The 26,483-nt window shown below is 38.9% G+C and overlaps 1 protein-coding gene and 1 long non-coding RNA gene across 6 annotated transcripts in view; one reads left to right on the top strand and one right to left on the bottom strand.

Annotated features, from left to right (window-relative positions):
* Positions 1 to 26,483, bottom strand: part of LOC100566857 (complement component C6) — a 147,809-nt gene that overhangs the window by 15,412 nt on the left and 105,914 nt on the right. Inside the window, exons 1-9 of one of the 4 annotated variants that reach the window (XM_062972451.1) lie at positions 20,140 to 20,336; positions 11,442 to 11,626; positions 9,750 to 9,906; positions 8,465 to 8,609; positions 6,389 to 6,530; positions 5,217 to 5,355; positions 4,090 to 4,290; positions 729 to 969; positions 266 to 388 (exon numbers count right to left, since the gene is read on the bottom strand). In XM_062972451.1, coding sequence (XP_062828521.1) covers positions 266 to 388; positions 729 to 969; positions 4,090 to 4,290; positions 5,217 to 5,355; positions 6,389 to 6,530; positions 8,465 to 8,609; positions 9,750 to 9,906; positions 11,442 to 11,602 — 1,309 coding nt within the window. In that variant the 5' untranslated portion in view covers positions 11,603 to 11,626; positions 20,140 to 20,336. The other 3 variants (XM_016990880.2, XM_062972449.1, XM_062972450.1) reach the window with 3 other exon arrangements.
* On the top strand, positions 12,872 to 24,485 carry LOC103277590 (uncharacterized). Of its 2 annotated transcripts, XR_505519.3 has the most exons (3): positions 12,882 to 13,067; positions 19,117 to 19,247; positions 24,193 to 24,485. It is a non-coding gene; the product is annotated as an uncharacterized LOC103277590 (long non-coding RNA). The 2 variants fall into 2 exon arrangements; XR_010003608.1 differs by lacking the exon at positions 19,117 to 19,247 and having other exon boundaries at positions 12,872 to 13,067.

Raw genomic sequence — 26,483 nt, 5'->3', positions numbered from 1 at the left:
CCTGGGTGAACACCTCTCTAGGAATCACTAGTTACTGGCAAACCCCATGACTATTGAAAATGACAGCATGAATTATACTTATTTCATTTTTATTCCCTCGTTCAGCTAAAATAAAGTACTGCACAAAACAGCTGACAAGCATTATCTAAACAAATTCAATTAAACAATATATTAAAGCCATCCAAATCCCCACAATAATGAAAGCCATTGTAATCCTCCCAATAAGCAATATGCAACAATGCAGTATGTTTCCCTTTATAGTCACCTTCATGTCGAACAGTCATTTTATTGTTGGTGCATTTTGTACTGACTGTCTTCTTCTTTCGAAAAAAGACACGTCTGGTTGTTTCTGTTCGGACACACTCATTCATTTCTTCCTCTGTCAAACCTAAGCAAAAGAAGAGAGAGTCATTTTCATAATAGTCTGTAACATTGCAATTCTTCTAGCACTGTTGATCCAGAAGCCTTCAACTTCCAGTCCCTGGTGAGATTCCAAGGAAGAAACAAATAATTTTGTTTCCCACAAAAAAAATCTAAGCTTTGTCATTTCTCTGTTTTTTGAACACTTAAACACATTATATCTTATTAGCTAATGTAATACAGGTTTTAGGGGAAAAGAGGGACTAAAATTTCAGGCAGTATTTCCTTTTCTCAACAGGATTATTAGTATGCTATCTGATGAAAATGAAAACTAAATGGGTTACGTTCCCTCACTATTGACGGTATACCTGAGTTTTTCAGTTCTTCAGCACTGTATTGATAGAGGAGGTCATATGTGCCACCCATGGAACCAGATGCGTAGTAATGAGTCCCAAAGTCATCAAATATTTGGCTGTAGAGAGCATAGTTGTACTCCAGAGGCAGGCTGTTGAGGGCCTTCAAGAAGACACCAGACAGCTGCAAATCTGCCTGCTTCATTGTGAAGTTCGATACTGCAACCACCTTATGGATCCTAATAAAGTTGGAGTTCTAGAGGGAAGAAGAGTAAAATACAATCTGATGAAAACTTTTTCATAGTAGAACACTTACCTCTGGGATTATTCTGTGCTATATAGTGGTAATACTGTGCTTATACTTTAATTTTGGCGACATCTACCAATGAAATTATGGGGTTGGTGATTTAATGAAGACACTGGAGCTCTTTGAGAATTGTAAATATTCTTCCTTAAACTGCAAATACGAAGACCGCATAAGATGGAGCCATGTCAGCTAGAACTGAATCATAGGGGTATGACTGTTTGTTCACAGATGTGGATATATTCCATTTTCATTCCATGTTTTCCCAAGTCATGCACAGCAGAGCACATGGTTTCCTTCCAACTCATTTGTCATTACCTTCAAAGATAATTTAGCATGAAGAAAAAACCCTCCAGCCATGGCAGAGTTAGTCCAAGACAGTATGCTGCCTGAGCCAAATGACATGACAGTCTTCACTCCATTCCATGTACAAAAGCCAACAGGAGAGGCTTTTGTACATGAAATAGATGTTTAGATCAGTCATAAGGAGGTGCCTACAGCAAGAGGCATATTGCCAAGTTTGGCATTTTCCCCCCCACTCTAACACCATACTTTCCAATATTTTGAAAATGAAAACTGGGACACATGTGAAAAAGAGATTTCCTTGTACTGCAATTCCTTCAAGCATTTTTAAAAAATATTTTTTGGCTCGAGTTCTTGACTGATTTGCAACTCTTTACTATTAGAGCAGTGGTTCTCAACCTGTGGGTCCCCATGTGTTTTGGCCTACAACTCCCAGAAATCCCAGCCAGTTTACCAGCTGTTAGGATTTCTGGGAGTTGAAGCCCCAGATATCTGGGGACCCACAGGTTGAGATCCCCTGTATTAAAGGAAGTAGGATCAGTTTTCATTACTCCCTATTAGAAGAAGTATTGATTAATTGTTAGACTGCTGCTCTTAGGGGTTTTCTCCTCCTCATTCTCTTTATTTCCCACCTGTTTCCCATTCTTACACTTGAGGTTGCTTACAAAGTTTACATTTTCACAGATAAATATACAAAACATGAAATACAACTAAAGAATGAAAAACTAGTTAAAGCATCAATTTAAATAGAAAAACAGAGTAATTGCTCTCATTTCACTTTGCAGCCAGCAGAATTAAAGTACCTTTTTATTATGCTAAGGAATTTGTAAGAGATCCTTGATTCTTAATTGATATAATTTCTTTAATTGAAATTTGAAATAATTCTTACCTAAATGCATCCCTCGCCTCTGTGCTTCTGTTTATAAATAGGAGCCTCCCTTCTCTCAAGACACTGCAAAGTATTTCTTTCTTATGAAATCTTTTCTTTATTAGAATTTTTGAGGTCTGGTTTTGTTTTGATAAGGAATTTATTGCTCTTATGGAGAAAAGCTTATCTCTATACTGCACTGTTCGAATTTATTTCAGTTGGGAAAGAGATTTTAGCCTTTTGTTAGACAAATGTCATCACGCTTATTTTAAAACCTAAATATTGCACATCATAATGCCCACTCATGATCTCCAGCATTAACAATTAAAAATTCATTTAGAATTTAAATCAATTCATCCACTAGAAAGAATGCACAAATATTCTACAATGATAAAATTAAACCCACTGCTTTGGGATTCATGACTAAATTGTCTCATTGATTTCAGTAAGTCTACTCTTGGTATTACTAAAGACATCATCACATTGACTCCTTGCTCCATTCTAGGACACTTCCAGAACAGAACCAGGATGGAGTGTTCTCATTACTTAGAATGGGGCCAGTGCAGGGGGAAGCTTGGTGGCAATGTTTCCCTCCTATGATGAGGAAAGCAGAGATGTGGGTGCTGTGAGGCATGGAGAAACTGCCCCAGGGATTTGCTGCATTGCCACAAATCCCCCCACCATCACCTGTATCAATGTGATGATGTCCTAAGTATATTGCCTGTCATGCTTTTGACAATCAGGAGGTTCATGATGCCCCTTATATGGTCCGCTGTGTACAGTACAGTCTCACTTATCCAACATAAACGGGCCGGCAGAATGTTGGATAAGCAAATATGTTGGATAATAAGGAGGAATTAAGGAAAAGCCTATTAAACATCAAATTCGGTTATGATTTTACAAATTAAGCACCAAAACATCATGTTATACAACAAATTTGACAGAAAAAGTAGTTCAATATGCAGTAATGCTATGTAGTAATTACTGTATTTACGAATTTAGCACCAAAATATCACGATGTATTGAAAAAAATTGACTACAAAAATTTGTTGGATAATCCAGAACATTGGATAAGCGAGTGTTGGATAAGTGAGACGCTACTGTATTTGAATTTCTGTTCCCAGAATTTCTGGTTGTTGGCCAAGCTGACTGGGCCAGATCCAAACTACCTTGGTCTTTAAATGGTAGAAATAGCATTTTGAACTAACCCTAAAAACAAACAGCTAGTCCCAGGTGAAAAATATATGTCATCTACAAAATGTCAAATATAAATCTGGTTGCTTCATTCTGGATCATCTGAAGCACCTAGACTGTCTTCAAAAGCAGCTCTGGACAGCATGCATTACAGCAACATTGTCACAACAACACAGCCACTGATCTATTGCTGATAAGAACAGTCTTTGTCAAGCTGAATTTTCAGAATATATAAACTCTAGAATTATACAACTGTAGAATTTTGTACAATTATACATTTTGATTGTGCCAATTGTTCACTGATTTGCTAGTGACTTTATCAACAATTAGTAACGGAAAGGGGGATGGATTTACTTGATTGGCAGCTCAGTGACTTCATTGCTTTTGAAAAAAACTTACGCTGCTGCCAGACGTCTTTCAAAACAGATATCAAGATCCTTACATGATAAACAATTTATCTGCCTCCCACCTGGCCTGAAAGGGACAGAATAGCCTCATATTAAATTTTTAAGCAACATAGTCTGACAGATGTCTCATGCCTATGATAGCATTTCCAGCTTTCTCACAATGCAAGCGATGCAGCACAAAGGCTTTTTTGTGCGTGTCTGCTGGATAATGAAGTATAGCCTTTCCAGCTCTGTCACTCTTCAAACCTGAAGTTGGATTCAATGGATAGGGTCTAAGAAACAGTGCAGAAATGTGAATACCTTTTTATGTGAAGCTTGCACAGCCTCTTTGAAGGAAGTTGAAGAAGTGATCCTGACTTTTTTCTTTTTCGAGAACAGCAGTGGGATTCCAGAAGAACTTCTTCCTGAGCTAGAAGAAGAACTTTGTCTAGAGGAAGCAGAATCTAGGGGGATTAAATCACTGTAAAAATCAGATGTCACCTCATCCTCTTCATTCTCCACCTGTAAAGAAATAAAATCTGGGGATTACTGTTGTTTTGTGCCTTTAAATTGTTTTCTGGCGAACTTGAGGCCACATCTACCTAAGGTATGTTAATTCACGTCATTTGTGTTCAGCAGCTACCTTGGATCTAATAGGGACCAGCTAAAATCATGGCCATAGGTACAGATGTCCCAACCAGTCCCCTTGCTGATGTTTCACCATTATCATTGCTTGGCAGCAATGGAGTTCCCTGTGAGTGCTGTGCTATCACCTGTTTCATCTTCTGGTATCATAACAAAGAACCAGCATGATCAGCAAGGAGGGTGTAAACCAACCCCCTCCTTCTTGCTGATTGGGTGGGTACCTCATTTTGACCACAGCAGATATGACAGGCAATAGTCAGTCACTTGCAGGGAGCTTCATGACCAATGAGAAATTGTGGTGAGGACACAGGTGTGACACATCCCCTTCCCTGCACTGTTCAGTGCAGATAAAAGGTGATGCCGGTGGTGTGTCTGAACACTAGATTGTACCAAAACAGACCCGGTCCAGCTGTCCAGATGGCCACAAAACCCATGGAGATTCTGACATTTCCTTCAAACCCTAGAGAACCCCCTGACTTTACTTAGAACAAAGCAAAGTTGGGTTAAGGGCAAAAAAAATCTGAATATTATTTACCAGAAGTTGCTGCGTGTCATGAAGACTGCCAGCACTAGATTCAGAGTGAGTACAGCCCCCCCCCACTAGTGTAGACAAGCCCTCAGACAAACCTATCTTAGGGTTTTTTTCAGCAAGATTCATTCTTACAGTACAGACAGCATTCAGTATGATATCATGCAGTCTTCATCTACATTTCCAAGTGTTCAAGAATCCAAAGACTACCAAGAAACTAAAAAACTGAAACATTTGACTCCAAGATACAGTGCTTAATATCTTGGAGCCCTACCTGAAAGCTGACAGTTTCCACGTTTGCAGGAACCCGGAATACTTTTCGTGTGTCGTTACTCTTGACAAGGGTGCATTTACCTCCATAGAATGAGCTACTGAGGATTTCTCCTCGGTTCTCTCCTGCCAAAAGGTGAAAGCTAAAAGAAAAAAAAACACACACATTTCAGTCCAGCCTGCCACAAAACAATACCAAAAGCCAGTTCTTTAGTCTGACAAGCTTTTTGCCTTTACCTCCTGAAACTGACAAATGAATTCACTCAGGAATAAATAAAGAAAACACATATGAGGATATTTACTTGGCATAATCACACACTGGATGTCAAAGAGACCTGTTTTTCAAGTTGCAGTGTTAACTAGCAAGTCAACATTATTTAAAAAAACGATTCGTTTTAATGCATGTTTTCAGTTTTTCCACTGTTGATGTCTGCCCTACAGATCTTTTCTGCTTCCCTCACATTATAAATGTCTGTCCTTCCCCAACCTCTCACAGGAAAGTAACAGAACCAAGATATGTTTCCTCTTAGCCATAGTCATCAATCTCAAGGATGGTGTCTACATTTCCATAGCTCTTTCTACTTTCAGTTAAGCAGATGATTGGTTCAGCAGTTAACTATGGTTAAGAATGGCCAAGATGCTCATTCCAATAAGAGTTTAAAAATGAGACTCCAGTTCTGAGTTAAGACTTCTGATCAAGTTAAAAGGATTATTTCAAGATTATCAAAGTTTTTCCATTTCCTGCATATATCCAATCTCTATGAAAAACCAAGGGAAGAATGCTGATGCTCCTCTCTTTCATTTGACCAGTGGTGTCTAAAATTGGATCTCCAGATTTTGGTGGAGCTCACACTGGCAACAAAGGTCCGCAAAGTTAAAGCAAGGGTATTCCCTGGACTCCTACAGTGTGACTCTATAACAGAGGATAACTATATAATCACCATGCATGTTCTAAAGATTCCGTGAAAAACACTTACTCCAGAGCAATTCTATGGTCAACTTCTGGTGAATGTTCACCATAGAACCAGTTTAAAGGACCTAGAGATTATTTCAGGTTAAAAAGGAGTGTTTTTTTTTAATGTGGCTTTTCCACTTTTGCAGTGGTATAGCTTTTGGGTAGGGTAGGGAAACTCCCTTGATTGTAGACATAACCAAAGGCATCCAAGAATCTCTTACCCATGGCCCATTAATGTAACACCAGGAAGGCTTTCATGTCTTCTGTTACACACTGGCCGTACACGATGACAGTTTCTTTCATCTGAATTATCCTCGCAGTCATTTTCTCCATTGCACTCCAAATTTTGCCTGATGCAGCGGCCTGTGGGAAAGGAAAAAGTATCACCTTCACGGGAATCTTTTTTAAACCATAGCTTTCAGAGCTGAAAGCCATATTAGAAAAAACAACCAAGCAACCCACTCACCCCAGCAGGAGTGTAGTCTTTCAAAAAACATTGTATTTAATTGCATGGAAATAAAAGAATGTTTATGTTTTATATCTCCCCACACACTGAAAAGTGAATGTGAGAGTATGGTGAGCCTTTCACATTTACTGGGATTAGAGATATAGGGCCTCCTTGAAAGTGGAAAAGCCATGAATAAATATGAGTGTTTTTTAAAACTTAGGAATCTCTAGGTCCTCTAACATGATTCTTCTTACTCAACTGTCCCTGTGGTTTTTCTTATCCACCAACTTTTATTGGATAGACTACAGAATTGCACTGGAGGACATAGAGGTTCCTTGAAAGATGAGGTTCCTTGATAGATAATCTCAAGAAATCTCTAGATCCTTAAGTATGACACTCTGGTCAATATTGACTGAGGTTAGTGCAGTGGTTCTCAACCTTTTTTTGACCAGGGACCACTTTGACCAGGGATCACTCTCCAACATTAGTACCAAAAGAGTTGCGAATCTGTTACTGGTCAACTTTAGGTTCGATTTGGTTATTTGAGGTGCTGATTCAGAAAACTGCATTAGATAGACCGCATCAGCTCTAGTTTCTGATACGGAACATATGCCATCCAGTAGTCACCATCTGCTTGCCCACAAAAAACCATATTTAATAATTTAGGGCTAAAGTGGTCTATCCAGTGCAATTTTCTTAATCAGCACACCAATTATCCCCAGGAACAGGCCTAAAAACAAAGACACTAATATTTTTTTTGTTGGGATATGTTATTATCTGTAGTAGTAACTGTGAGGCCAAGGATCATATTTTCGTTCTTGCAGACCACTGGTGGTCCATGGACCACAGGTTGGGAACCACAGGGTTAGTGGATAAGAAAAACCAAGGGACAACTGAGTAAGAAGAATTGGAGCTGGAGAGAGGTAAACTTGCCAATGTGAAGGTGGAGTTAATGTTTCATACTATTGACGGGGGGGGGGGGTCAAAATCTATTACAAGAGGATGATGGGGTTGTATGCCCTGCTCACACAAGACCTGAGGTCTTAAGGGTCTTCAGGAAATAGCAGAGGGGGTATCTATGGAAATCAAGGTTGAAAATCATCAAGCTGTAATTCCAAGCTTGGTCAAATTCTATACAAGCAATTCGTAGGGGCAGAGAAGGAAAAATAAGACTGAAAGTAACTTTTTTACTATTTGAATAAACTGAGGTCAGATAGAACACAGTCCCCTCTTGAATCAATAACACCCAATTGAAAGTATGCAGTTCAAACTATATAGTAGGCAGTACTGAATCCTTCAATTGATGATTAAGTATAATTGCCAACCAAAATGCTACCTGAGACAATTTGTGATTATTACAGTACCTTGGTAGCATTTAAATTCAACTCCCAAGGAAATCTTGGAAATTTCTTTAATGCTGGGTTACTACTATATAGCAAAGTTAAAATTAAAGAAAATGTGGGCAACTTCTCAGTTTCAATCCCAAAATCCCACCCACTCAAATCCAGAAAGTTCCTCCATCTAGCCTCTAGACATTCTAGTCTCAGACACCTCTTTGTCAGGGCTACCTCCCACACAGGGCCCCTTGATATTTTCACTGGCTTGACCTTGGTTACTGAGCTCATGGCATGGAGGTGTTCTCATGTCTTGAACACTTCAGATACAGATTCATGATACCATTGCTGAGTGTAGATTTCCAATAATCAGTCTATCAGTTTGTTTGTCTGTCTGTCTGGCTATCTCTGTTTCTCTCTGCCTTATGCCTCATCTTTCCCTTACATGGAATGCCATGTGGCTTTTGACAATGCCTCTAAACCAAAATGAGACAAAAGTGATAAACACAAGTTACCATTATCACACTGAAACTTATTCCCACAGTTGACTTCCTCTATGTTGCAAAGTTTGGTGGGAAAGCACCTCCGGGACTCTACCAGCTGCTCACTGCAAGGTCGCCCTCCAAACTGAGAGGGTTGGATCAAGGATCTGGTGCGAAACTGATAGGTAGAAAAAGAATAAATGATATGAGATTGTTCCCTCAGTCATTCCCCTTCAGTGTATGAATTGATGTAAAATGGGATTTTCCAAAAATTCTTGCAGCTGTTTCCTTCTCTCCCAAGGCCAAAGCAGGAATGGTTACATAGGTTAAATTCTGAAGAAGACTTTTCATCCTCATTACAGCAAGGTGCTTAGTATAGTAATGTAGCATAAATATAAATTATAACTTAAGTTAATACAGTACAACACATGTATCTGTGGGACTGATTATCAGTTATCCACATCTGACTAAATGTGATAATAATAATAATATTAAAAATAATAATACATTTCTTTACCCGCCTCTCCTCATGGCTCGAGGCAGGGCACATCATAGTTAAAAACATATCAACATAAAAACTTTCAGTAAAATACATGTTTAAAAACATATTTTTAAAAACAATACACAGAACAAACATTAAAATACAGCTGATACAATATGCGACTTTAATTTTCATAATTTAAAATTGAGTGGGTAGGTCTGCCAGAAGAGATAGATATTTAATTGTCTCTTTAATTCTAACACCTAATTTATGACCCCTCTAGGTATTTTCTAGGTCATCTAGGAAGTCTATCATATCATTGGGCCAGAAGTTCTTCAGTTCACTATTATCCATGTTTTCGTGAAGCCCATAAAGGCTTGTGGATATAGAGATTGTATGGTGTACATATTAAAGGTTTTTTAAAGACAAACATTGGCCTTTGCCACAGCATTAGCAAGGGCTCCTATCCTAACAGAGCATAACTTTAAGAATTATTTAGCAGTTGAACAACACCCTTTTGCTACTGAACACCGTCTGCATGTTGAATACACTGTGTGCATCCATGCAAAAGGTTTATGAGTATCCATACACATCAATGGTCAGTAGCGCAGCATTTGCAACCCCATTTCCTCAGCACGTTGGGGGATGGATATATGGCTAAGACACCAAACAATTCCATATTGCTAGTAGTGCATCTAGATGGGAGTTCTGGTATTTACAGTCCTTAAAAGAAGTTTCCATGCTCTGCTCACCAGTGCATAGAATATGCAAAGGTTCCTTTCTATTTCATCCTGCTGTTTTATGTATATACATCCTAATTCACTCCTTTGCACTTACTTGTTTCTTAATGCATGGGTCACATTCTGACCAAGGACCAAAGTCTCCAGTTTGGCAGTTGATTGGACACATATGTTGGTTGCAGGCCCTGGATTCCTGAGAGGTGCAAAGTCGTTCGCAGAAGTTTTTCCTATAATACTCATCTACTTGTATTTGCCTAGAATATACAAAAATCCCAGTTTGTGACTGAGGGTTCACAGCAAATAGAATAAAAGATTTTCCCATTTGGACTCCATTTGGCAACAAAAAAATGGAAATTGACTGTTGCACAACTAGCTTGTGCTTTGACTCTGGTATCTAAGATTCTAGAAGACACATTGACTCCCACAAAGGAGAGACGCTCAAAATAGCTTTGTGGTCTGATAAAGAAGGGGTTTCTTTAAAAAAAATCTGAAACAATTTGGATTTTACTAAGCAGGGCTAGAGGAGGAAAAAAAGGGATAGCAATTGATAGATTAAAGAACAACACATGAAAATACATGTAACAAAGATTTAAAACGCATAATAGAAAATCTAAATTTTGAACCCGCCAACATTTCACAGATGAAAACTGAGACATGCATGGCCAAACAAAGTTAAAATGTGTTCAAGACAGCAAATGTTTTCAAGAAGAAGAATGCACAAGGTTGGAAACAGGTGCAGTAGTCTCATTTTGCCTGAGTGTACTCTTCCACCTCCTCTCTCCCTGGTTGAGTTAATTGAATGCTAAACCAGGAAGGAGAAAAGTGGAAGGAGGAAAGGAAAATTGAGACATTTCAAAAGACGCTTACAAAATGAAATGGCAGAGAATTAATTGCCAAATTTGTACAGTGGGAAGGCATGGGATTGCTCCTCAACTATGTTGGTGGTCAGGCTGGTGTTGATTTTCTGGAAGTTGTAATCTAAAAATTACTCTTCCAAGCTCCAGTTGCATCAGATATTTTTATTCATGAGTAATAGTTGCAATTGGAGTGTTAAAAATGAGAGCAGGTAAAGGGTTCAGTGTTCACAGCATTTGTGCACAGGAATTCCTTATGTGCCTATGAAGAACCAATGAGTGAGAGAAGATCTCTATCCACATCCATCTGGTAGAAGGGTGGTTTGTTGTTAGATGCTAGTAGCTTGCATTTCCATGCTTCTCTTCTACTCTGACCCCCATGAAAATATATATACCTGCTTTTTATCAGGCTAGTTTAATGTTGTGATGTAAACAAGACTGAGCTAAACAAGAGTGACAAACTAAAAGATGTAAGCCATAACAAAGGCTCATTGTGATCTATAAAGCCCTATATGACTTTGTTCTGCACTGTTTGAAAGCCTGCACATCTCCATATGAACCTGTCTAAGCCTTACAGTGTATGCAGATAGGTCTTCTCCCAGTCTGATAACATGGTAAGGATATAGGGGACAGTCTTCTTAGTGGTTGCTCCTAAACTACTGAATTCTTTCCTGGAAGATTGGTCCCCCCCCTCCCCCCACCCAATTCTCTTTTTGTCAATAGGGTGTTATTTAGGAAGAAAAATGGCATGTAAAATTAATCAGTAAAATAAAGCATCCTCTCTGTCCACATGACCTTGCTGTTGATGACATGGTGACTTGGAGGTCTCTCATCCATAGGGTCACCATAACTTGATGGCAGTTAACAACAATAAAGTCAAGGTTAATTTATCAGAAAATAACGACATTAAATAAGAAAGATGATTAGTCACCTACCTATACCTGCTTTGAATCCCATAGTTACAAGTTTGTGAACAACTGGACCAGGAAGTCCATGGGTAATGGTCACAATAGCATCCCTCACTGAATTCAATAGTGGCATGCAGCAGGATAAGGAACAGCCAGTTTTTAATTTTTTTGTCCATGGCTTTAGACATGAAGCTACCAAAGAGAAATCAAGTCTACAATGCAAACAAGAGCAAAAATGGACAGACAGAACAGTTCAGAAATCATTTAAAATACATTAAAGAACAGTGTAATGTATGATAGTCAATGACTGAAGATCAAGCCATGCTAACAGTTTAAAATCTAAAGTGAAATCTTGATGGGCTTTACAAGGTTACCAATGTGTTTCTCAAAAGGTACAAAGGGAATTCAGTGACTCATTGAAAGTCTAAGTGGCATTCATTAAAGTGCGCTGTGTCTGTTAGTCTGAAATAAATTCACAAAGCACTAGACCTCTGCAGTGCACCCCCAAGACTGACCAAAACCATTTTGTCACCTGAAGTAGACTAATGTATTTTAGTCCAATACACATCAGTGGTCAGTGGACTAAATTTAATTTTTAGTAAGCCCTCTTCAATTACTTTCGCTACTGTGCTTAGATGCTAGACTATCACATAATGCATGCAAACTTGCATTGTGTTGCACTGTCATCTTTGGTGATGGGCCCATCATACAATGCTGTGTCCATCCTGATGCCACTTCTCAACCCCCCCCCCCCCCCCAATCATTTTCTGGACCTAGCTATTGATGGGTAAACTTGTTCATAGCTCCAAATCTCATACGTTCTTTGAGTTCCTCCCATTTCTGAGCTGGCATGTCAGCAATAATGTGATGTAATGAAAAGGATTCTTCTCTTTCTCCCTCTTACTTTTCCTGATCTGGCTGTTCTGCTTTTATTTTATATACATGTTTGTCTTTTTTTAAATACTGAAATTGTGCAATAATGGTAATGAATAATAATTATGATGAAAGGGCTGTAGTGCAGGAAGGCAAGATTATAAGAGTGTGCAGAAGTCTGCTTGTATAACCACAGAATGGTGAAATGGCTCAATCATGACACTGAAGAGAGGTACGATACCTAAGGTGTTCAACGTGATATGTATCCACTATTAACAACAGTATTGTCATGCCTCTGCAAGAACTCTCATTATTTACCTCTATTTCAGCCCCTTTTTAGTTAGGGGGATTAGCATTGTATGTATAGTCCTGTGTGTGTGTGGGGGGGGGGGGGTGTCAGTATAGATAGCTTCTTTTCCTTTAAAGCAGTGGTTCTCAACCCATGGGTCCCCAGGTGTTTTGGCCTACAATTCCCAGAAACCCCAGCCAGTTTACCATCTGTTAGGATTTCTGGGAGTTGAAGGCCAAAAAATCTGGGGACCCACAGGTTGAGAACCACTGTTTTAAAGCCTACCTCTCCCTGCCCCTTCAGAATCTCTCTAAGGGTGGAGCATGACAACAAGCTCAAATATCACAGATCAGTGGTTGATAGATAGACGCCAAAGGTCCCAGCTGATGAATAGAAAGCCAGATGGGTGAACAGAAGACCAGCTAACTCCAAGGACGAAAGACACTTTGCTTCAAGTATAAAGGCCAGGAAAGAAGAAACTCAGAAATTGAGTAAGCAAAGACTATCTTCATAGCAATCCTCATCCCCCTTTAGAGACTTTTAGCCAGAAGTTTGGGGGGAGTTGGAGTTTAAATCTTTTCATTGCTTATTAAAGCCTTTGTTAACTATCATTTTCCAAGAATCAACTCTTTTCACTGTGAGGCCCTCGCAAGATAGCTTGCGTGGGCAGAACAAGTATGATACAGTAGTAATAAAATAGCATGTTTTTTGTGATAAAGTCCATTAACTAAGAACTGAAGTCACCCCCAATGTTTTAAAAAAGTAAACGTAACATAATTATTATACTGTGAAAAGAGAGAAGTTATACCTCATTAAGTTTCAGATAGCCTCATGACATAGTGGTACGAACACTGGACTACAGAAGCTAAGCCAGAAAATCCCTGCTCTGCCATTCCTTGACTCAGTACTAGAGAAAGTTTCAACAACTTATTTCAATTAATTAATTAATTAATTAATTAATTAGGGAATAAATGTTGTTTTATGGTGAAAGATGGTGCCTGCATGGAAATAGCAAGAAAACTATGAAATAGCATTTTCCACAGTGCCACTGTGGATTCTCATTTGCTCTATTTTTCACTAAGCCCTTTATATACCCCACTACCAAAACACTATCTATTAAATCAATGTATATACAATAATTAATCAGAATTTATGGAACTGAAAATAATCCATGACATATTCCATTCTGACAAAGTCTGGGTCTGGATACTTACTCAAAGGAAGAACAATCAGAGTAGCAGTTGAGCTGGAATTCACAGCTATTCTTACTCCTTTTAGTTCTTTCTCAACTTCCTTATTCCTTAAGCGTTCTCTCTCACGGCTTGTCACACAAGCTTAGAATTCTTTTCTGCATCCCTTAATTTTCAGGTGAAGCAAATAGATTTGGTATTTCATGCGAGTCACCCTATTTGTTCACTCAGCATAACTCCAAGTGGAAGTGTGCACACATGCAGCAATATATAGATACAGGAGTACTCCCCTCTCCTTGTCCTGACAACTTGTGTGCACTGAGAAAATCCCATTCATATAAGGCTGCCATATGTAAAATGAATGGCTTTGATTCTGTCTGTTGACCTGCATGCAATATTGACATTAGTGCGTCAGAACAAAAAGCACACAAGGATGGTGCAAGGGTTGTGTTTACATTTCACTAAAAACTAACAAAGTATCAGCATCATGCTTATTATTATGGAAGTAAGTCAACTGAAATTGCTGGCATTTACCGTTTAACAAGTATATTTATGACATAGCTATAAAATTAAATAAAGCTACATTCAGGGTAGAATAATAGATGCAGTGTCCAGGAACATATTATTGCACTACACTAGCAGTTGTAATTTTGCTAAGGTCATGATGCACCAGGGGCAAGGGAAGGCATGAAAAAAATCTGGTAGCTCCAAGAAGCATATTTCTACAAGGTCTTGCCTTTTTTTGTGGCCATTGGACTCACAATTCTTCCTTGTCTACACCTTTCAACATCGTTGTACTTACTGCATCAATAGAATTTCAGATATAATCATTAGCAAGAAGAAGACAATAAAATAAAAAATATAAGGCGTTCAACGGCAAACCTTATAGCTAAAACATCTGGACATTTTTTGGACTCCCTGCCACCCTATTTTGGTGCATGTTCACATGATGAGAAGTTTATTCATTTATTTATTTACGATATTTCTATCCTGCCTTTCTCTACCTTGAAGGGGACTCAAGACAGCTTTACATATAGGCAACTATATGAAGAACATATATCTGAAGAACATAAAAGCTTGTTCACATTGTAGAATTGTAATTGCTTCCAAAACAATTTCAGGCCTCATCTACACTGACCATTTAATGAAGTTTGAAACCAGCTAGCTTCAAACTATGGTGGTCAGACAACAAACTCCCATAAAAATTGTTTGAAAGAAGCCCTTAATGCACATCAGGGCTCTGCAGTTTGTGTAATCACTATCGGAGCCCAAGTCTTCCTATGACTTATTGTTTGTTTTTGTTTTCATAGATTTTGTATTTGCTTTTGGAAAATAGTCACATTCAACCATTTAGGACAGGAAGGTTTGGATTTGGGTTAAACGTCTCTTCAATTATGGGACTGCTGCCTATAAAGCAGGACAAATATCTATGCTACTCTCTCCTGCTTCTCAGATTTCATCATACTCTTATTTGTTAACTAAGGTATTAACAAATAATCATGTGTTCATAGAAGAATATGGTGTTCCTTAAGGCCAGACCATTCCAGCTAGGGTCTTGACAAATACTCCAGGGAAATTCCCTGTAGATTTCTCCCCATATTACCCTGTTGCATTCCTGTCACCGGGTAGCGACTTCCCATTTGAGCTTCAAAAACAACATTTGTAAATTTCATGTTCTTTTTTGCTGTGCCAAGACACAATAACAGGTTTTAGCCTTTTCTTCCTAAGGCTGGTGTATTTATGAAAACACAGTATAGCTCTTCCTTCCTGAAGGCTATTGTCTCTAAATCCATTGGATTATCCATTATCCCCTGCCAACAAATACTGTATTCTGGCACATCTGAAGGGCAGCAGGTTGGGGATGGCTGGATTAGTTTAGTTAGCCTAATTCAAAATACAGTTTTTAAATACCTAGAAGACACCTAACACACAATTTAATTGTTTTAGGGGCACAGTACAAGGGGGTGCCTGCTCCCAATTGCTGAGTTTATAATTAAACTCCTATAGCTTTTTGGGGATTCGGTGAATGAGAGAGTCAAGTTAATTAGGACTGTTGTTGTGGTGTGCCATCAAATTATTTCACACTTAGGGTAATCCTAAGTTTAAAGTTATGGGTGGAGGCCAGGTAAATGACCTTGGAGGGCCAAATCCGGGTCTCAGTTTGGGGACTCCTGCCATAAAGACTGGTCTAATCCAGACAAATCAAACCTATTTGGAGGCTGTGCCATTTGTCACTATAGTTTTAGGGGTTCTGATGTGGATTTAAGTCATATTTATCACATGGCAAAAGATTTTATGAACCTATGGCATTGTTTTACATATTGTATTTGTTATAATACAAAACACTCAATAAAATACTAATAGAAGAATTATTGGCTGTCTCCAGTTTTAGATGAACAGTTCTATCATTAGCAGTACTTCTAAACATGCTGCTCTGAATACAGCATTTCATATATTTTCTCAATGTAAATTTAATTGCATTTCAACACTAGGAAGTCAGAAACATTTGAGACAGGAATTTAATGAATTTTTAAATCGCATTTACTTCCATTGGGCTGCTATGATTGCAATCTCTGGGCAATCTGAATTCTCAATTTTGAGAAGGAAACCCCATTGGTTTAATCAGAATGTGAGATTGAGATTTTTCTTAAAGGACTTGGCACTTTCATCTGGCTTCTCCAACTGAGGTGGCACAAGAAATTACTGTATCACAGTGACCAGTTAAGGACTGGTTTTTATACTTAGGAAAAACAGCCTGAGCATACAAAAGTGCTAAACTACACCAACTGGTACTCTAATATGGCATAATGGGTGCAGCATCCCTTGTTCTTATCTATTGATATATATACAGCATTATATTCAAACTGATACCACCCTATGTATATGGGTGGGGAACCACAGTTATGTCTATTCTCTTAATTCATTTTTTGTTCATCAACCCTCTCTTTTTGACATCCAGGGTGGATACATGGGAGAAGTGGTATTTCTGGTACCAGCACTAAAGACACAATGGTAAACATTTGAGCTGATCATTACGGTTGTTAGTGTGTACCTTAAGGAACTTATCAGAAGCAGGACTACTTCATGTGGGACTCCTCATTGACAAAGGGAAGAGGAGCAGAAGAGGAAGCAAGGACAGATGGGGAAATGATGTGGGATGAAAGACCCCAGACCCCAACAGAAGGAAACAGAGCCTGATAGTACCCTCTGCTTCCCCACGATTTCCCCTGCCCCTCTGATAGTCATTTATGACTTATGATGGCCCAGGGTAAACTTCTTGGCAGAATCTTTACAAAAGAAGTTTTTCCTTATCTTGTAGTAGACTCATCTAATGTATTGAACTGTTTTATATGAGCCTACACTACCATATAATGCAATTCAATGCAGTTAAATTGCATTATGAAACTGCATTTTATGGCAATGTAGAGCCAGCCTCAGACTTTAGCTTCACAAGTGCCTCCTAGTGAGGGAGGTCATCCAAGCTCAATGGGGACTTGTATCTTGATGTTCCATTGCAAAGCACTAACCATAATAGAACATAGGTCCTCAGGTTCAAGAATGGCAAACATGCAGAGTCTACTGGAAAACCTAAAGCTGGCCACAGTAAAATCGTTCATATTGCTTGGGTTATGTATAACTTGAGGTGGCGAAGTGCGTTAAAGCACTGAGCTGGAGTCCGAAAGGTCCCAGGTTCAAACCCCGTGAGCGGCTGCTGTTAGCTCCAGCTCCTGCCAACCTAGCAGTTCGAAAACATGCCAATGTGAGTAGATCAATAGGTACCACTCCGGCGGGAAGGTAACAGCGCTCCATGCAGTCATGCCGGCCACATGACCTTGGAGGTGTCTACGGACAACGCCGGCTTAGAAATGGAGATGAGTATCAACCCCCAGAGTCAGACATGACTGGACTTAACGTCAGGGGAAACCTTTACCTTTACCTTATGTATAACTTGAGCCTATGGAATAACTTGGAAATATCACCTGCAATGCATGTTCCTCTTAAAGAGAGCGAAGAAATTGTATAATATCCATTGTATTAGCAGGCTTTCAATGTCTCTTCCTCCCTTTTAAAATAAATAGTTGAAAGTATTTTAATAGCGGCTGCTACCATGGCAACTTGCTATAGCAACTAAGCAAAAATCAAGGTTTTGCAATAAAAAGGGGAGAAACCAATCTTTGCTTAAAGATAATGTGTTGGATTAAAGGAATGCATTAGCTTTTTATTGCACTTGGGTCCATTTCTTGACATCAACTTCACACGTCTCTGAGCTAACCCAAATCTAGAATAATAGAAGGCTTTGCATAACAGAGACAAGGTTTGCATGTTTGGGGATGAAAATTTTACTAGCCACAGCAGCTTGGCTTTAAAAAATATAATCACAGGAATCAGTGAAATGCTAAATGCTTGCTTAATATCAACTGGAATTTCAAGTGTGTGAACTTTCAGCTGAAACAGAGCATTTTTTAAAAGATTTTTCAAAGTCTGTTTCAGTAAAGAATCTAAACCCCATGTCAGCGCTTAGATTTGGGGAGGATTCTGGAAGAACAAAAATGCAATGTGGCTTGACAGGTATTTCTCCCCTGTGGATGTGGTCCAATCCTTGGAGAGCAGAAAACAAACTTATTCAGTCTTCAGCATAACAGCTCTTCAGATGGTGTTCTTTTTCATGCTGAGAATAGCTGTGCCTGTTAAACCTTTTGCTGGTACAAACAGGGACGAACTTAGCTTCCGTTCATTTTATAAGAATTTGCCAAAATTTATATATAGGACATTCAGGAAGGAAAGAACTTGAAGTTTAAACATTCAAAGATGACAGAAAGCTAAACCAATTCATTTAACATTCCTACTGACAACATTTAGGATCTAAATTTTGAGGATCTAGACTCCACTCAGTAAAGATATGTTTCGTAAGTATAGCCCCTGAAAATACCACCAGACCCTCCACTATTGACTGTTGTGGTTGTTGTGTGCCTTCAAGTCATACTTGACTTATGAAGATCCTAAGGTGATCTTACTATAGGCTGAGAGTGTGTGATCTGCCCAAGGTCAATCAGGGCTCTTCCAGACAGGCCAGAAATCTGGGAGGAACTGGATTATTTTAACCCAGTTCCTTCCAGGTTCCTGTCCCCACCCCCAATGCAAACCCTGGGCTTTCCATCAGAGGTGTCTGTGTGTAGCTAGCTGGCTAAATGTCATCTTGGATCAACCCATCTACCCCCCCCATTTCCTCCAAAAAACTTATCCGAGTACTCCTGGCACACGAAAATGACGCACCATGAGGTGGGGGGGGGGAGGGATTTCCTTGATTTAATCATGCCATCAGTCATGTAGTCTCCCTCTTTTCCTACAGACTTGCATTTTATTGTCTTTTCCGGTGAATCACAGTGTTCCATGGTATGTCCAAAATGCATGGCTTTAGTTTCATCATCTTGGCTTCTAGCGAGAGTTCCAGCCTGGTTTGCTCTAGGAGCCATTTGCCTTGTAAGTGCAGAACTCTTTTCCAGCACATTTCAAACTTTTTTAAAATTTGTTCAGCTTTCTTGATTTTCCAGCTCTCTAAACCATACATAGAAACTGGAACTAGATACATATATAATACTGGCAGTCCCCAAGTTACAAACATCAGACTTACAAATGAATAATAGTTAAGAATAGAGGTTGTATCAGCAGGAAGTGAGAAAAATCTACCCCTCAAAAGGAACATTCACCCCAGAAAGAATATTCATGAGGAAAAGATGTCCCAAGTTTAAACAATCCTTATTTCCACAACAAACCAAATGTTTCTAAATCCAATTCTCACAGGGACAGAAAGTGAAGTGAAATCTTGTCAACAGGGACACAAACAGCAAAACAAACACCTCGGAGTGTTGGTCCTTCCCTATGCTATCCAAAGCTATACATTTTAAAACTAGCAGAAAAAGTGGAATGACAGATTAATAGAGACTGTCCCTGGCTAATCTACCTGCCATATAGGTATACAGATAAGGGGGAAAAGAAAAGAAAGGTAGCAACTCTGTCTCAACATTAGTACTCAAAGTCTGGGTAGATGAGCACATCTGTTTCTGTTTCTCACTAATTCCATTTTTGTTTCAAAAAGCTTTGCATCTTGATTATGAATAGATTTGAAGTTGTTTGTAAATTCTTATCCAATGCTTAGGATATTCTCATCAGAAAATTTTAAGAAGAGCCTTTTAAAATAAATAAATAAATAAATAAATATCAATATGAATGAGCTCACAGCAATATAAAGATTCACATTTGTTTGTTTCCCCCGTTCATGACATTGCAGTAATCATTGAGGTGATTAAATTAGACAGAAGATCAAGGGAGACCATTTCTTCTGTTCTGTGCTCATATTACTCAGTTCATTTACATGTATCTGGATTGAATGGAGCAATAAATGATGATGAAGATGCAGAGAGAAGAACAACATCTTCAGTCCTGAGGAGATGAGCCAAAGTGAGACGATGAAGGAAAAGTAACCAACCCTACTGAATTCAGGGAGAAGTACTCTTTAGCAGGTGTTGTTTGTTACCATCTTGTGTGATGAGGAACAGCTGCTGAAATTCCTTCTTCTACAGAACTATTAAAGGTATAGAAGCCTTCTCAAATTTTCGATCTTACATTCCAAGTAAATGTCTGGAAAAGAACTCACTGGGCTGATACTTTATGGATAGCAGAAATGATGGTTTAAAACAGGGATGAACAACTGCCTGGGTTCAGTTTCCCCTCCAGAACACTCTCCCTCCACGCTGCACCCCAACACAGAAAGTCCATATAATAGTAATCATAATAATAATAATAATAATAATAATAATAATATTAATTTTATTTTTGTACCCCACCACCATCTTCCCAGAGGGACTCGGGGCGGCTCACAGATATAGCGTGATATTGATATATATATCATATATATATCAAATACAAAAACACACAAATAAATTTAAAAGGCATTAAAAAAATCACAATCATTATAAAACACATGAAAAACACAGCAATAAAAACATAAAATGAACTGGGCAAAGTGCACTGAGTGAAACTTGTAAACAAGAAGGAAGTTAAGGTGCTACAAGGTCATGGGAAGACCACAATTTCCCTTTGCAAACGCTTTCTAAATGGCAGCAGGGCATGACATGACATCACTACCTGTCACCATTTTAAGGGAAACACTGCAGAAAAACAGGTATTTGCATGATAGTCTGGTGTTGTGGGTGTAGAACAGGCATGGGCAAATTACAGCCCTCCAGGTGTTTTGGGCTTCAACTTCCACAATTCCTAACAGCCAGTATGATGGCTGGGATTTCTGGGAGTTGAAGTCCAAAACACCTGGAGGGCTGAAATTTGCCCATGTCTGGTGTAGAATGAGATTATTTCCACATGTTGGCACCTTTTGGAGCACTCTATGTGGTTGGAAGTAAAAGTGTCCCAAACATCTTTTAAAAATGGTGACTGTTTTTTTTTAAGAAAATGAAATTAAGTAACTTTGAAAGAATAGTGGGAATCTTCAGGGGCTTTTTTCATGTCAGGAGCGACTTGAGAAACTGCAAGTTGCTTCTGGTGTGAGAGAATTGACCATCTGCAAAGACATTGCCCAGGGGATGCCCTGATGTTTTGATGTGGGAGGCTTCTCTCATGTCCCCACATGGAGCTGGAGCTGATAGAAGGAGCTCATCCGCTCTGTCCTTGGGTTGGATTTGAACCGGCAACCTTCAGGTTAGCAACCCAACCTCCAAGTCAGCAGTCCTTCTGGCACAAGGGTTTAACCCACTGTGCGACCGGGGGCTAAAATAGAGGGATGGCATGATACCCATGTATAAATATTTAAAGAGATGTCATGTTGAAGATGGAGCAAGCTTGTTTTTTGCTTCTTCAGCAGCCAGGACATAGAGCAACAGATTCAACCGTCAGAAAAAGAGATTCCTGGTGGTAAATGCAGTTCAGCAAAGGAATGAGCTGCCTCCTTCTACACAGCCATTTGTTATGGTCAGAGTAGACTCAAATAAAACAGCTTGAACCACATTGGATTATATGGCAGTGCAGACTCATATAATGCAAATTGAACTGGATCATTAGAGTCTACAGTGCCATATAATCCAGTTCAATGCAGTTAATCTGCATTCTGAAACTGGAATATATGGCAGTGTGGATGGGACCCAGGAGGTTTTTCAACAGAGACTGGTTGGCTATATGCCTGGGCTGGGCTAGCACAGTGGGTTAAACTGCCTGCTGTAGAGGATCCTGCTGACTGGGTGGTTGGCAGTTCAAGCCTGGGTCAGGGTGAGCTCCCCTCCATCAGCCTAGCTTCTGCTCACCTAAAAGTTTGAAAACAACAGTGTAAGTAGATAAATAGGTACTGCTTTGTCAGGAGGTAAAAGGCACCCTGAAAAATATGACAGCAAAAATCCAACCAGGAAAGGAGTCCTCAGCATGGAAAATGAAACAACAGCATTTCCTCATGGCTAAGTTGAGCACAGCCAGATGCTGGAGATTAAAAGAGGGAACTCTCGCCTCTGTTTATGTATTGTCTGTCTCTGTCAATTGTATAACGATATTTTATGTTTGCCATATATGTACCTATAATCCACTCTGAGTCCCCTCCGGGAGATAGAGCAGAATATAAATAAAGTATATTATTATTACTTTATGTATTTCCACATGGCAGGGGGTTGGACTGGATAGCCATTGAAGTGTCTTTCAACTTTATGTTTCTATGATAAACTGCCTAGCCCTGCTTCAAAATGAAAGTACCAGAGCCATTGTATAAAACTACGATTCCTATGGTTCTATGGCATTAAGCCATGACAGTTCAAGTGGTGTCAAACTTTGAAATGAGGTAATTGTTTTCTCTGTATTTATGTTCCCCTGTCTTTTCCTTATTTTTTAAATATATTTTGCTTCCAGGGTATATTAATAATAACCATATGCTGAGAAGGTTTTTTTTAAAATCAAATCTCATTTCTAAAGAATGTTAATGCTAGAAATTTCTAAGTGCAAGGCTTTGTTATTGTAATGAACCTAATTGGTGAACCAGATGCATACACACTAGGGATATAATTCTTCAGTCAATTTAGTTCTTGAAGGAAGCAATAAGTAATTGTAGCAATTGGCTCCCTAATGTAAGGTAGTTTTTGAAAATTGTAGAGTGTCTGAAAGTGATTCGCATTTAGAGACTTGTTCTTTGCAAAATTTGTGTGTGGTTGTTTTACAGAGAAAACAGCCCTTCATGTGCAGGAAACAGCATTGTCTGGTTTAGATTTACTAATCTATAACCATTTCATATTCTTAGTCACCTCTTAGTCACAACTGTGACACTATTGCCATGACTGTAACATCTCTTCTATCTGCTACTTGAAAAGAAGCAGGTCTATTTTGCCAGCAATTGGAGCAACCAGGTGAATGATATTTTCATTGTTTTGGGGGTTGGGCCAGTAGTTGATACATAATACTGGCATGCTCTTTCTGCTGCAAAAGTATAGGCTGCCCTCACATACAAGTCAAGGGCAGGTTTGAGAGCCAAAATTATGATTTTTTATATGATCCATGGATAAGTCAAGGGTCATTCTGCAGACATGGGGAAACACCAATACTGTCGCCTCACTACACAGAAAAACTGCACAAAAGCTAGTACAATCTATGTCTGCATAATTCATTTTTGGTGCTTGCAGAGGTTATAATTCTCTACTTCTCCCACCTAATCACTAAAACCCACTCCAAACCCATCTTTTTCATGCTGCTCAATGCAATATGGCCATGTAGTGGTTGATGGGGAGCAAAGGACATCTGAGAAGCATCTGGTTATGTAGGATAGTGGATCTCAAACTTGTGACCTTCCCAGTTGTTAGCCTTCGGCTGGATCTACACTGCCCTATATACCAGAATCTGATCCCAGATTGTCTTCTTATCCTAGATTATATAGCAGTGTAGACTCATATAATCCAGTTCAAAACAAATAATCTTGGATCAGATTCTGCGATATAGGGCTGTGTAGATCCAGCCTCCAGTTCACAGTGGGCATGCTGATGCCCACTGTGAAAATCCAAGCTCTGTTTAATTTCATAAACATCAGAACAAAGGAATGTTTGCAGAGAGTTCTCATGGGAATTGCTTTCCAATTGTGCTTCTATTTTGCCACCTGTGTGTCAATGGTTCAATTTATTTACAGCCCTCATCAGCTGTTTCAAGATTTTAAAATGTACACATGTGCTGGAGCAGTCCACACCGGTATATAGCAATGAAGTCACATGTTTTTATTGAGTGCAGGGATATACAGTCATGCAAATATGTGCATTTTTGGCCAAAAATGGATTTTAAGCACACCTTTTTAACACGTTTTTCAACTGTTCATGTGATCCCAGCATGCATTTTTGGCAAATGTCATGTAGCCACCACCCCACTTCCTTTTATCCTGATTTCTTCTGCATTTTAGGGCCTGGAGTGCAACCTAATGTGCAATTAAATGCAGAACTGAAGAATACTGCCACCAAATTCAGAAGAAGCAAACATATATACATTTACAGAAAACAAACATCCACACAAGAGTACGTCTTCTGCAACCATCAATTGGGGACGTAAACTGGATTGAAATTGATTCCATAGAAGAAGTATGTATAAGACAACAACAATACTCATACTTCAATGTTACTCATGAATAATGTATTGCTCATTACAAAAAGTCATTTGAGTAGCATTTCAAACTCTATAAACAAAAGAGAAAGCTTTCTGATTTTGTTTTACTTGGCCTGTGTTTACAGCATCCATTTATTTTCATACCAGGAAAGACTGGTAAGGACACATGCAGGAACAGTAAAATAGTTTTGTCGTTGTGAGCCTTGAAGTCATTTCCATGGTGATCCTATCCTGGGTTTTTCTTGGCAGATTTTTTTCAGAGAAGGTTTGCCTTTACCTGTCTTTTTATTCATGGAGTAAGAAGCAGTGCCAGCATCCTTTTTGATTTTTCTGATTTTGGCTGTTGGGGAGCAAGGCAACATTTTTAAAATGCAAAATATAATCATACTTACACAAACTGAAGATGCAAATAATAACAGCCTTTTAATAAATACTGCATTGCATAACTTGCAGCAACCACCATTTAAAGCAAACCACCACTAGAGAGCACCAGCTTCCCAGCTATGTAGGAGACTTCCTTCCTTCAGTTTCAAAACACCTGTTGCATACAGAGGAATGCTAAGTTAAGGTCAATATGCCAAATGTAATTTTGAGATTGCATCAGAGAGGCATCTCTTTGTCCCAGCAATTTTAATTGAACTGCTGCAATAATCAACGTGACACGTATTCTTAAGTTCTGAGTCATCAATCTGGTTTAGTTTAAAATGTTCGGCCTAGAGGCTTAAAACTGCAGTCTGAAATGGAGGCAAGCAGCAGAAATACCCCCCTTGTTTTAGGTCTCTGAGGCCTCTTCCACACAGCTGAATAAAATCCCACATTATCTGCTTTGAACTGGAATATATGGCAGTGTGGACTCAGATATCCCAGTTCAAAGCAGGTATTGTGGGATTTTCTGCCTTGATATTCTGTGTTATATGGCTATGTGGAAGAGCCCCTGGTCCTCCATTCCCAGTTCCATTTAATCATACCACTATGGTTCATCTTGTGGACTTGTGGGATTTACCATTTATGAAGGAGTATTTAGGATTATAAGGCAGACGGCTGTAGAGCCTCACCAAACTCCAGGATACCAAAAGATTGCAACAAATGAAGTTCAAGTTCCAAGATTGATAGGTCCCAAGATTGATGCTACTTGCTCATTCAATGTTCTTATTATTTTTAAATAGTTGTGTTTTGTTGTATTGGTTTAGTAAAATCACATTTTCTCCCCAAAGCAAGGGCTCAAGACAGATGATAAAATAAAGACAGTAAAAACACATAGACACAAAATCTTATGTAAAGTTTTGTTTAAAATTACATTAAGTTGTCTATAGAATTAAAAATCATTCAAGGTGTATCCACTAAAAAGCAAAAGACACAGAAGTGTAGCAGACTTTCTTAAAAAAAATCATTTTCTTGTCAAACAGTCAATTTTCAACAGCTCACTAGAATAACCTTTCAGCTTTTTCACTTGCAGAAAGGATAGCCCCAAATTATCTTCTTTATGAAAGAAGTCCCAGAGCCTGGGAACAGCAACCAAGAAGGCCCTGTTTCACATCCTCACCAAATATGCCTGTGAAGCTGATAAAACCAAGATGAATATATCCCCAAAATATCCCAGAGAGGCTCATAGGTAAAAGTGCAGTACTCTAGACCCAAAACATCCAGAGCTTTATAAATCACAAAGAGGAATCTCACTTTGGTGGTATTCCCAGTTTAAGAGATCACTTGTAAAGATTTCTGAACCAGATATGGATTAGGCATGGAATCCTATAGTGACTTCATGGTGGTATCAATTTACTTTCTCAAAGGCTATGCAACCTTTGTGCACAAGTTCTCTAATGTAGCTTTTGGAGAGGCAGCTACATTGCATAGGGGGTTCTATCAGTGTGGGCCTGTAAACTATTGCTCAATGGCTATACTTCACGGCTATCTTGTCCATTGTGTGATTGGTTACACAATAGTGTAATCCAAAAATATCTGCATTGTTGTTATGAGACTTCAAGTTATTTCTGATTTATGACAATCCTTTCATGGGGTTTTCTGGTGTTGAGAGGTCACTCAATGGGTTTCCATGGTCAAGTGAGGAATTGAACCCTGGCGTTCAGAGTT

Source organism: Anolis carolinensis, chromosome 2 (genome assembly GCF_035594765.1).
Source record: "Anolis carolinensis isolate JA03-04 chromosome 2, rAnoCar3.1.pri, whole genome shotgun sequence".
NCBI lineage: Eukaryota > Metazoa > Chordata > Lepidosauria > Squamata > Dactyloidae > Anolis > Anolis carolinensis.
The sequence above is the reverse complement of the archived record's forward strand: the minus strand, read 5'-3'. Positions and strand labels throughout refer to the sequence as shown.